Source organism: Oryza brachyantha, chromosome 1 (genome assembly GCF_000231095.2).
Source record: "Oryza brachyantha chromosome 1, ObraRS2, whole genome shotgun sequence".
Lineage (NCBI taxonomy): Eukaryota > Viridiplantae > Streptophyta > Magnoliopsida > Poales > Poaceae > Oryza > Oryza brachyantha.
In genome coordinates, this window is record NC_023163.2 from 28,110,894 (window position 1) to 28,122,813 (window position 11,920).

Genomic DNA, 11,920 nt, shown 5'->3' on the forward strand with positions numbered 1-11,920 from the left:
CACAATTCCAATAAAGATAGCAAGAGACACTCTTTAAAATTATTTTTAGCATCGGATTCATTTATGTATTTCATTACATAATCTTTCTTTATAGCATGATATTTTTAAATAACTCACAATCAAAATAAACATGCACACCAATACGATTATACCGTTTTTGTTCTCTTTCCAACACGGACAATGCAATGACTTTGTTTTCACGAGGACTAACCATTTACTTCACAATCTCACATAAAAACATTAGTCCTCACCAATTGATTATTATTATTCACCAAAACAAATTAGGACCTATATGCACTTCCCCGTCCAAATTCAAACCAAACCATATATCTAATGTATCCATTACACATTTTTTATCTACAGTCGCCCAAATATTACTATAAAATAAAATTTTAAAAACTAGATGGAAAACTATGTTTTAAAATTTAAATCTATACGATAGGAAGTGAAGCGATGGAAGCCGTACAACGCGCACGCTCTGATGACATTGATCCCCATTGACGAGAAAATGGATATTAAGTCATTCTCAAAACACGGTTTCACTAGAATGCCATTCTGAAACAGTGATTCTCTAAAACGCCAATTTGGACCACGCGCACTGCTACTTTGCCATTTTCTCCATTTTAACCATTTTTTATTTCATTTTTGAAAATATAGAAGATGGAGAGACACTTTTGCCCCCCGCCTCAATCGGCCCCACTCGCCGGCGTGGTCGGGGCTGCGGTAGAGGAGGAACCACCTCCGGCTGAGTTCGTATGCCCGATCTTGGGCGCACTCATGGCCGATCCTGTGATCCTTCCGTCGGGGTCGAAGGGACAAAATCGTCTCCTCGTCCTCTATATTTTCAAAAATAGAATGAAAAATGGCTAAAAGGCAGAAAAATGGAAAATAACGGTGTGCACGTGGTTTAAATTGATATTTTAACGAATCGCTATTTCGGGATGGTATTCTAACGAAATCATGTTCTGAGAATGGCTTTAATGTCCATTTTCTCCGCCTTACCCACTTCGTTCGTGCAGTCGTGCCCTGGCTCTCGGGCAACGCCGCGACGGATCAAGTGCTCGACACGTCCTACTCCTTCACTCCTTCAGACTCGTGATCGATGGCCCGTACGTGGAGCCGTCATGCCGCTTCGCTCTGGCGCCTGCGGCGGTGACGGCGGCAGCGCGCTGCTGCTCGTGCTGGAAGTCGCGCCTGATGGACCAGAGGACCTCGGCGCAACGCCGCATGGCCGGCCGCGCTGCGCGATCCTGGGCAATGCACTCGGCCGCCAGCGCCATCACCTTCTCCATGGCTGCCACCACCGCGCTGGTCCTCCGCATCCGGGCGTCCATCGCCACCACCGCGTCGCCGTCTCGGCACTTCCTCAGCGCCTGCGTCCACGCGGTAATTTCGTCGAACACCTTTCATGCATTTGCTCCTTTAGAAAAAATGTTAGAAGTGCCAGTTAAGGTTTGCCTTACCCATTGGGTGGTGAGGCGTTGTTGACGGCCCCGGCCGCGCTCGATGGGGCGTCGGCCGGTGAGGAGCTCCACGAGGAGGACACCGAAGGAGTAGACGTCGCTGCGGTCGGTGAGTTGGTTTGTGCGCATATATTCTGGGTCCACGTATCCTGCAGTGCCCTTCACCATTGTTGAGACGTGCGTCGCTTCAGTGTTGTCAGGTGCTAGGCGAGCGAAGCCAAAATCGGCCACCTTTGCTCTAAGTTGATCAGTTAGGAGAATGTTGGATGACTTGATGTCACGGTGGATGATCGGATGGTCTGCATGCCCAACCCATTGTTGGAAAATGCCATCAGAAATTACCATGTTTGCAATTTGGTATCCATTTTAGGTGTAGGTAGGAGCAGATAAATTCTGTTGTTCGTAAATTATAAATGTGTGCAGCTTCTCAACAAAATTCTCACCTAGAATGTGCACTTAAAAATAATCTAGTTAACTGGTGATGTATGTTCAGGGCTTTTCACTATGTGGTGTGTTTAATTACAAAGGTATCAATTATCAAACATGGATGCCAACATAGTCATGCTATATGCATACTAGGGAGGTCAGCATCTCAGAAGTAATATGGCATGTGCTTGTTAATAAGAGATATCTATGCCTTCTGATCATTGCAACAAAGAGCGGAAAATAAGAAATGAAGCACGGTACCTGTATATCCATGTAAGTACGAGACAGCATGAACTATGTCAATAGCAATGTTGAGACGCTGTGAAAAATCCAATGGTTCTCCTCGCAATCCTGAACAGTGGAAAAGGCTACAACATTAATTTGTGTCCCCAAAGGCCCCCAATGTCAAATAACAGACTGATTGTCAACAAAAGTGTTAAAGTTTTTAATCATCAATTATTTTCTAAAAGAAGAGGAAAGAGCTCTACCTCATTCACTAATAGAATAAAGGCATACAAACTTATACCTGTTACTTCTAGCGCTTATCTTATATACTAAAAACAGTTGCATATGTCCATCATGTTTAAGGAATCAACATAGGGAAATGCCAGTGCATTTTAACTTGCTATATATTATTTTGGTACTTAACTCCATCCAATCCTACGGTCTTAAGTGGATATTGAAATCAATGTGTTATATCTTTTGACCTATTTCAGCATATTATTATGAGCATAAGCATGTGTTTATTTGACATACCATCCAAGTGTTCACGAAGTGATCCGTTGTTGACATACTCAACCAGAATTAGGCGTTCATCCTCATGTTCCAGGTATCCAAGAAACTTCACCAAGTTTAAATGCTCAACCTTTGACAGTGTCCGTATTTCACTTCTGAACTCTTCAGATAGGTGCCTGTCATACATATTCTGCCAGTTCCCGGCGTAATGAAAAATGTTCATTCATTTGTTTGCTACAAATCTTTTGTTAGTAAATATTTTTCTCTTGTATTTGAAGGAATTCAACTACAAACCTTAGTTGCTCTCTTTACAGCTATGATGGATCCATCCCTGAGCTTCCCCCTATATACAGTGCCAAAATTTCCTAGCCCAATTTTGTGTTGTTCACTGAAGTTTGAAGTAGCCACGCAAATTTCCTGAAATGAGAATTGTTCTTGCCATGACTTCTTTTGGATGTCATCGCCTCTCTGATTGGATGTATTAGTGCTTGTGCTACTTGTTGATGAGATTCTTGAAACTACTGAAAACCACCGGAAACTTTCAGCATCTTATTTGCAAGTATCACCCTGAACTTTTTTACTCTTACAATTGAACAGCTGATCTTAAAAACACAATAATTGAATCATACATGGCCAAAGTATATGGAAATATTATAGAGAAATATAAGTAATGTATATATCCAATATTAATGAAAAACAGGATGGTAGGTGATAACAAAAATCTAAATTCTTGGTGCGAGTACCTAAAAGCTCATGTTGATCCAGTTAAAGAGAAACCATCATGCCATATTACTTCTATAACTTGAACTACAGTTTCGATCCAGATTTACTCAGTGCTGGTATTATGCTGCACTTTTGAAGTATTACACTTTTCATGTACGACAAATCCTAAAAAACTAACCACATCTAACTTGGCCAGGGAAACATACATATATTGTATATTTGTATGTTGTTTGTATGCAAAGATCATAATATGATTAATGATTTAGTAACTGCAAGTAAATCTGGTCACAAAATAGGATTTACATGATTGATAAATAAATCAAGAAAGGAAGTTGAGCTAAGAGCTTACTTGAACTAATAGAAATATCATGGCCATCGTTTGAAGGCTTGACATGTCCTTCCTGGATTTTGGATTGACGAGGAGCAAAACAGTTTGTGCATGCCCGTGTAATTGGGTCAACTACCTCCCAGAATGATTTTGAGCTTTTGCCCTTCTTGCTAAGCTTAGGGGAACGAGCTGCATAGGTGGACGTCCACGAGAAGCCAGGATCCGACTGAAACTCATGGTTGAAACTAGTGGATTCTCTCCCTTGGGTGGTGCTGAATTCCCGGTGGCGTGCTGCTCTCATAATCGATGGGATTCAGAGGTATGCTCTCCAGTAATGAGGTGGCATGTTTTTTTGCTTCTTTCTTTCAGACTTTTGTAGACGAAGAGCCGAAGACGCGGTGGACTCATTCAAGTCTGACCGAGTGCACACCTCTATAATTATATGAAAATGGTTGTTGGTACGGGAGTTTCAGGTCAAGCCAATGGGATTAGGTGTTTATCTATGTATGATAACTACAGTTCGCAGAAATTTAATATTGACGGATTGATGTCATTGTCTGAAATTTTAGGGACGATCATTCTTTGATGGAGAGAACTGAACCAAAACGTCAACTCTGCTTAAGTTCGAAGGCAAATCAAGTGGCATCGTCTTCTCTGGCTCTCTGCTCCCACAGGCTACCACAGGTACTCTTCAGTTACCATCATCTCAAATGCTAAAAGGCTCAAAATTTTGATCGTGTTTATGAAGTATTGAAATCATAATTTATAATGAGGTGGATAAAAACATATGAAACAAAGCAAGCACTTAACAACCCTACAGTTGTACAACTAAGGGCATTCTAATTTAACAGGAGGAAACTGAAAGTCTCTGTAATTCATTGGGATTTTTGAAGCCATCACATGAGAGTGGCATATACAAATTCGACACGTGCCCTATGATGCACTCCTAGAGTCACGTTATGAAAAGTAAAATGTATTCAATCTACTTTCCATTTAAAAACTTGGCAACCCTGGCGGTCTGGCCTCATCAAACCATGCCTGATTCCAAGCTTAGATCTTGTAAATGCATCATTGTCAGATCTCTACAACTAATATTACAGCACCTAGTTCAACCCCCCCCCCCCCCCCCCACCCCCAAAAAAAAAAATCTGTTGTGTGTAACTGGATCAGCTGTCCTTGACTCACATTTTGGACTATCCATGTTAGAAAAACTAGAATGGTCTCAGTAGCTGGTTTCATTTTTCTTCCTACTCTACATCAAGATAAGGCCATTCACCGCTACTACTAGCTTGAAGCACAATGTCATGGTCGATAGATGTCATGACCAAAGTTGTTTGCCTGTGTGTTCATGGAACACTGCAATAGCATATCAGAAGATGATGGCACACAGCCCTCCAACCAATCATCATCATATCCCAGCATAGGAGCTGTAGATCTCCACTTAGTACTACGTGCTAGCCAGTGCCATCAAAATCAACACGCTCTCCAGTAGCAAATATATTCCAGAACAGTGTGCTACTTAAGTATAGAAGAGATGTTAATATTAAAAATCCACGGAAAGAACCCATGCGATCAACAAAAAAACCAGCTCCAACAGTTCCTAAAATGGCAGCAAATGTTCCAGCTGTATTTGACATTCCTGTAAACAACAAAAAAAAAATCGATTGAATACATAAATTCTGACAGTATAAAATATATAACAAAAGCAAAGAGTGAACATATTTATTACCATGTAACACTCCAGCATATTGTGGAGCAATCTCCTGATAAAAGTTTAGGAATGAAATGTATCAGAGGGGAAAAGAGAATCCAAATTGAGGGGGGCAAACAGAAGATAGTCGTATACTACTTGGCACAATGAGTGTGACATACCTGGAGGTTTACTAGAAAACCTGAGTGACCGAAGGACTTCAGACCTACAGCAATAGTAAGCCAAGCTGAAGCAATAATTGGACTCTTTGCTGCATTTAGTCCAAGAAGAGCCACACCAGGACCCAAAAAGCCAATCGTCTGCAAAAGGCAAAGTAAAGAGTTAAATGTTTGTATTTGAGTTTCATCAGTTAATATCTTAATATCTGCAATCAGAATAGAAAAATGAATAAAGTAAGTTCAGTATTGATTAAAACAAACTACTGATATCAAAGTCTTTTTTTTTTTTTTACGAAACTGCAGTATGGCTTATCAATGTGAGAAAGACAACATCGGCACTTCATTAGTTATGGATTTATTTAACAAAGGTTGAATCAAGATAAAGAGGTATCTAGGTAAAACAAATTATTCATGAGGCGTCAGCTATGTCAGTAATTGGGTTGTGTAAAACAAACTATGGTGGTTTAAGAATAGCATATTGTGTGTTAAATTTTGTAAGAATGCAGAGGCGCACCAAGACCATATAAATGACTTATGAAAATTACACATATTATTCTCCATTTATAAAATGAAATTATTGAACTAACCCACCTGCATTATCTTTCGAGTTAAAGTGATGCTTGTGCCATTTTGGATAAGCCTGTCTGATACAACACCCGCAACATAGCCTAAAACTGCCATCATGACCCAGGGGAGTGCACTAAACCATGCAGCTTCTCTCAGGTTAACATGATATATCTGATCACCATCAAAGGCAGTATTAAATAAAATGTTGGAGAGTTAATTTAACTGAAACTGAATAAGTACTTACTGTTTTGAAATACACAGGCATCCATGAAAGGATGACAAAATAACCCTGAAAAGTATAGCACAGCACTTAAGAAATCATCTTAAATGAATAGATAATACTTTTGATGTGACACAATCTAACCCACAAAAGTATGTTTATAGGAGTTACCCAACTATGCATAGCATTTGCAGAAATTAAAGCCCATGTTGGCCATTTGGAGAGTAGTTTGCTGAAAGGAGGGACCTTTCGTAGTCTTTCGCCTCCAGCTTGAGTTTTTACCAATTTCTGACCCCTGGTTATATAATCTAGCTCATGTGCTGATATTTGTGCGCTTTCACCCGGAGTCCCTGATATAGCAGATATCCACACCAATACCCATAGAAATCCAAATAATCCAAATATCACAAATGGTCCAAAAATTCCAGCTCGTGACATGATGATAGGGGAAAGAAGTAGACCAACGGTATTGCCAAGCTGAAAACCAGCCATCGCAATCCCAACAGCACTTGATCGCTCTGTCTGAGGAAACCACCTATAAGAAAAGACTTAACCTAATTAGTTCATTAACAGGGTGGCAATGCAAACAAATAATATTAGGTTGTGGCAAAAGTGCGAAGATTGACACAAGGATCAAAATAAATACCTCAACACCATGTTGTTCATACTTGGCAGTGCCACCCCTTCTGCCATACCCAGCAGAACTCTAGTTGAGAGGAACAACCAAAGAGAGCGAGAAGCTGCCCAAGGGGACAGGAATGTAGCCAACGACCAAAGCGCCACACCATAAGCCATAACTCGCTTTCCGCCATAGTAGTCGACAAGTGTTCCACCAATTATTGGCGATACCAGATAACCCCAAAGGAAGGATGACTGTTTGTGGTGTCAAAAATACATTAGCGCGGTGATATCACCATACTGTACAGATAAAATGCATGGAAACCATAGGCAGTTCATGCTACCTCCGTAGATGCAGCATTAATTATACTATAATGCTTGAGTCTCAAGTACTTCTCTTTAAAAAAACAAAAGCATGGTTGATGAAATTAAGAATGAAGTTTAAAACGATTGACTAAACTGACAAAAAAATGGTCTTCCATTTGAAGGAAATGAAGTAAATTTTATAGTAACAAACATCATTAAGTCTTAACTGTTGGAAATATACACCTGATTATCTGATCGCATCGCTAAATGAACGACATTGCATTTAAGCGTTCTAACATCAGTAGAAAAATTCTATGATGACCCGTCTGGGTGCATCTCTAACCGCAGCCAAACAAATGTAGACAGAATTGACTAAAAGCTGGGGGGACCTGCACGACGCCGGCGAAGGACGGGGTCCATCCGTACGCCTGTGAGAGCGGCACGATGGCGACGGACATGACGACGCGGTCTGCGTTGCAGAGCGCGAGCGCCAGCCCCAGCATCGCCGCCACCTTCACCCTCTCAGACGTCACGAACTCCGCCAACACCGCCCGCGTCTGTGCCTCGGCTCCGCCGCCAGACGAAGCCCCAGGAAGCGCCGGAGCGAGAGAAGGGGGCCTGTACAAACGCCGGGACAGCGCAAAAGGAAGCGGAGGCGCCTGCGGCGGACGGCCGTGGGGCAGCCATGCAGGCGGAGGTAGGGCCCGGCAGAGGGCCGGAGTAGGGCGGCGGCGGCGGCCGGATACTGAGGGAGGAGGGGAAGGCGGCAGGAGAAAGCGGATCAAGGGGAGCAGTTGGCCCGGAGGAGCCATCGCTTGTTTTCTTCTCCGGGGAAGGGAAGGGAAGCCGGCTGGAGTGAGTGGAAGTGATGGACGATTCCGGTGAAGTGGATTGGTGGAGTGACGTGTCAGATGCACGGGCCGCCTCTGTTTTTGTCGCGGTTGGTGGCGGGGGAATGGGCTTGGCTTGGCCCAAATGTACGCATGTACAAAGCCTACACGGCCCAATTTCCGCTTCGTATTAAGCCCTTATACGAGTCGTTGAATATGGTGAGCAATCTCGAAAACTGGCTCCTGCATCGTGTTTACCTACCTATAATAAAAAGCGTACGAAAAAGGAGGCGAATCCCTCGCGCCGATCGACGGCACAGTGCTACCACTAGATCGGAAAGGCGAGAGGGAGAGGATGTCGTCGCCGGCGGCGACCGGGCATAAGGGCGAGACGGATCAAGTTGATCTGAAGCCAGTGATCAAGGATGAGCCGGGGGCTGGCCTGATCACCATCGCGGTGACGAGCCAGACCTTCGCCGACGCCTACTTCGCCATCAAGCCGGGCGTCAGGCTGCGGAGGGTGATGGACCTTTACTGCGGTAAGTACTCGCTCGATCCCAGGACCGTCAAGTTCATCGACGACGAAGGCCGCTTCGTCCGGCCCGAGCAGCCAGCCGAGGAAGCCGGGTTGGAGGACGGGGGCTCGATCTCGCTCGCGATCGACCAGCAGGGCGGCGCCGGCGCCGGCGCGGGCATCTGCGTGGACTAGTTAGGCTTCCTTGTTTGGCCCCTACTTACGATCCGTTAACTATTCTATATTTCTATGTATTGATTCATGCCACCCTAATTTACTCCGTTTTGCACAACGTTTTACATGTGCACGCGCATTTTAGTACTATTTTTCAACGTCTGACACATTCTTATATATCGGGTCCATCGGGAGTTCGTCCATCCTCCTTCCCCTCGCACGTAAGAAAAAAAAATCAAAGAATAAGAAAAACGTCAAAGGATAAGAAAAACATTTCTTTTCTTTCTGGACATGTGCAATCCATCGCACCGTTTTTTTATCTATGAGACTGCAGTTCATAATCAGTTTTACGGGCATATTGCCATGCATGAGTTTATTAATAGTACAAAGAATTTAGCAGAAGCAACTTCATAATTTTTATTAAGGGCAAACAAATGCTATTTAGAGTAAATTATGCCAGTGGTGTATGAACTCATACAATGGGTTTGCACACAAACTTACAAAACATCTGCTTTTTACTCGTGCAATGGTGCACGAAGGTCAAAATGGTATACCAGGGGTAATTTTGTGGAGTTAACATTGATCAAGATGTTTATATAGACAAATGTGATGAGGATGGTATGTAGGCACATAAGTGGAGCAGTCAATCATATAATAAAAGTTGTTGTATAGAAATGAGATTTTTTACCGTCCTTAAAATATATTTTGAGGGACCAAAATTTTTAACGCAAAATTTCAATATCTTAAGGTATTAGATTTTTACATTAAAAAATATTGCATTAAAAAATATGGTATATTAAGATATTTTTTAAGGATGGTAAAAAAGTTAATCAAATTGTTTTTTTTAAGATGACGGCAGAAGACATACCGAAATATATTTGGAGTAAAAAGGGTTACATAAAAAGATCAAAGAAGAGCAGAAACAGAGAGGAGGATTACAGCTGGAATTGTAAATTTTTAGTTCTCAAGGCGGTTGGAAACACGATCGCCCTTAGATCAATCTCTAATTTTATTTTATGAGCCACCTGAGTGTCGTGCTATGTCGTCCTGGAGTGTCGTGCTATGTCGTCAATTGTTTTTCTCATTAGCATTTCAAAGAAGGCTTAAATGCAAAGGAATGAGCCAGGCCCCGTTCAACACAGTCGGACGACACTCCTCGTCAAATGTGTGCACGTCGAGAAGACACGTCGATCTTCTCGGCGCGCAGCAGTATTGCCATATCTGCAGCCTTGTTTCTCACCGTGCTGCCATGCGACAGTGCAGTGCAGTTCATGCAGCAACACCACCCCATGTCTCGTTTCTTCGTGCAGCAACTCTACCGATGTCCCGTTTCTTTCTACCAGCGTGCAGGAATTGGACATGGGAAGGACTAGGGAGTGCAGACTGCAGAACGCAAACAGTACGATAACACCCTGATTTCTCGACAGTGAGTGGTTTGTTCGATGCGATGGGAGACCCCGACCACCCGTGCATGCAGATCAAATACTGCAATGTGCAAGTCTAAAAATCCTGGCTCCTGAACGATCGGTTGATCTTCTTGCTAGTTGCTACTGCCACCATATATTCTCCATCTCTCCCTCACTGATCGAGGCTGCTAGCTTAAATACTGGAGTAGTCAGTACGGTGAATGCATGACGTAATCTAACTTGCCAGTGTCATTCTTCCATATACTCAAGACTATTTATTTTGAAGAAAAACAAATAATCGAATTTTGAAGAAAAACAAATAATCGAATTACCAGTATGCTGAGCCGCGCATATTACTTTTTCATATATGATCTTTTATTTTGATAACAATTATTTTTATATTGTTAATTTAAATTTATTTTTTTCTAAATTATATTTTTACATGGAACCACGATTACATGTATTCTAAACTACACTTGTACATAAACTCTTTTCTATATAATATTTAATTTATAATTCAAATTTTAGATACTTCTAATTGTATTTATGTATTGATTCTTTCTCTTAATGTTTGCCAACTTTTAACCAAAATTTTAAAATTTTTAATCGAGATTTGAATTTTACTAAACTGTATTTACATATGGACTCTTTTCTTTATAGCCGATATTTGGATTGATCTTTTTCTTTCCTTGCCTGATTAAAAAAATATTATCTTATCATTTCTTTCTCTTATTTTTTCTATTTTCCTTGTCCAATTCAAGAAAAGCTCATTCTTTTCTCCTTCTTGTCCAATTCCAAACCTAAGTTCGATTAAAAAATATATTATCTTATGCTTTTTCTTCCAATTCCAAACGTAGATACTTCTAAATTGTATTTATATATTGACTCTCTCTTAATTTTGCCAACTTTTAACCAAAATTTTAAAAATTTTAATCGAGATTTGAATTTTACTAAACTGTATTTACACATGGACTCTTTTCTTTGTATTCGATATTTGGATTGATCTTTTTCTTTCTTTGCCCGATTAAAAAAACATTATCTTTTTTCTCTTATTTTTTCTATTTTCCTTGTCCGATTCCAGAAAAGCTCATTCTTTTCTCCTTCTTGTCCAATTCTAAACCTGAGTCCGATTAAAAAAATATTATCTTTTTTTTGTCCGATTCAAGAAAACTCGTTCTTTTCTCCTTCTTGTCCAATTCCAAACCTGAGTCCGATTAAAAACATATATTATCTTATCTTATCTTTTTCCTTCCAATTACAAACAGTCCAATTAAAAAAACAATATATCATCTTATCTTATGTTTTTTATTTTCTCTTATTTTTCTTCGATTAATCTCAGAATTTCTAGACCGTGAGAGACAATGTGAGACTTATTTTCCTATTACTTTATATATATAATAGATTGGATTATTTTCAAAGCTATTCAGTTTGTAGGAATAAAGTATATGAAAATCATAGAAAAATTTCTTTCCTATAAGTTGTGAAGAGAAAACTAGGAAAATTTCAATGTACTCAAACCTCTTGGAGAAAATCCTATAGATTGATGTTTCCATATATTTATATTTCTCTATTTTTCTATTCTTATGGGTTAAAATTCATTCAAACCGAATGTGCCATTGGTGGTAGATGATGCTCCCTTGCTTGCGTATTATTCAAATAGTTATAATTATTTCGAAAGAAAAAATAATATTGATATGCTACTAATGTGATATGTTAATCCATAAATATGCAAGTAGAAGTT

The 11,920-nt window shown here is 40.7% G+C and overlaps 3 protein-coding genes across 4 annotated transcripts; 1 reads left to right on the forward strand and 2 right to left on the reverse strand.

Annotated features, from left to right (window-relative positions):
- Positions 1-227: 227 nt before the first annotated feature.
- On the reverse strand, positions 228-4,124 carry LOC102715158 (calmodulin-binding receptor-like cytoplasmic kinase 2). 2 transcript variants are annotated; one of them, XM_040522723.1, is made up of 6 exons: positions 3,697-4,124; positions 2,919-3,142; positions 2,646-2,814; positions 2,151-2,240; positions 1,464-1,762; positions 228-1,373 (listed from the first exon to the last, which is right to left on the reverse strand). In XM_040522723.1, the coding sequence occupies exons 1-6, from the start codon at positions 3,974-3,976 to the stop codon at positions 1,080-1,082; spliced, it is 1,356 nt and encodes a 451-aa protein (XP_040378657.1). In that variant the 5' UTR covers positions 3,977-4,124; the 3' UTR covers positions 228-1,079. The 2 variants fall into 2 exon arrangements, with proteins under 2 accessions (XP_040378657.1, XP_015699263.1); XM_015843777.2 differs by having other exon boundaries at positions 2,919-3,145.
- A 671-nt stretch (positions 4,125-4,795) lies between these two features.
- LOC102715435 (probable anion transporter 3, chloroplastic) lies at positions 4,796-8,155 on the reverse strand. The gene is made up of 8 exons (XM_006644966.3): positions 7,645-8,155; positions 6,978-7,204; positions 6,503-6,866; positions 6,356-6,400; positions 6,136-6,282; positions 5,548-5,685; positions 5,405-5,438; positions 4,796-5,314 (listed from the first exon to the last, which is right to left on the reverse strand). The coding sequence occupies exons 1-8, from the start codon at positions 8,065-8,067 to the stop codon at positions 5,130-5,132; spliced, it is 1,563 nt and encodes a 520-aa protein (XP_006645029.1). The 5' UTR covers positions 8,068-8,155; the 3' UTR covers positions 4,796-5,129.
- A 285-nt stretch (positions 8,156-8,440) lies between these two features.
- LOC102716752 lies at positions 8,441-8,794 on the forward strand. Its single transcript, XM_006646421.1, has one exon. It carries the CDS (start codon positions 8,441-8,443, stop codon positions 8,792-8,794), a length of 354 nt encoding a protein of 117 aa, XP_006646484.1.
- The last annotated feature ends 3,126 nt before the right edge of the window (positions 8,795-11,920 follow it).

What these genes read in the sequence shown, in the direction of transcription:
- LOC102715435 (XM_006644966.3), bottom strand. Translation starts at nt 8,067, where the DNA reads ATGGCTCCTCCGGGCCAACTGCTCCCCTTGATCCGCTTTCTCCTGCCG. An exon ending in CCTTCGCCGGCGTCGTGCAG is followed by an intron (nt 7,205 to 7,644) that starts GTCCCCCCAGCT and finishes CACCACAAACAG; the next exon opens with TCATCCTTCCTTTGGGGTTA. An exon ending in GTTTTCTAGTAAACCTCCAG is followed by an intron (nt 5,439 to 5,547) that starts GTATGTCACACT and finishes AACTTTTATCAG; the next exon opens with GAGATTGCTCCACAATATGC.
- LOC102715158 (XM_015843777.2), bottom strand. Translation starts at nt 3,976, where the DNA reads ATGAGAGCAGCACGCCACCGGGAATTCAGCACCACCCAAGGGAGAGAA. An exon ending in TGATATTTCTATTAGTTCAA is followed by an intron (nt 3,146 to 3,696) that starts GTAAGCTCTTAG and finishes GGTGGTTTTCAG; the next exon opens with TAGTTTCAAGAATCTCATCA. An exon ending in ACTTCGTGAACACTTGGATG is followed by an intron (nt 2,241 to 2,645) that starts GTATGTCAAATA and finishes TCCACTGTTCAG; the next exon opens with GATTGCGAGGAGAACCATTG.
- LOC102716752 (XM_006646421.1), top strand. Translation starts at nt 8,441, where the DNA reads ATGTCGTCGCCGGCGGCGACCGGGCATAAGGGCGAGACGGATCAAGTT.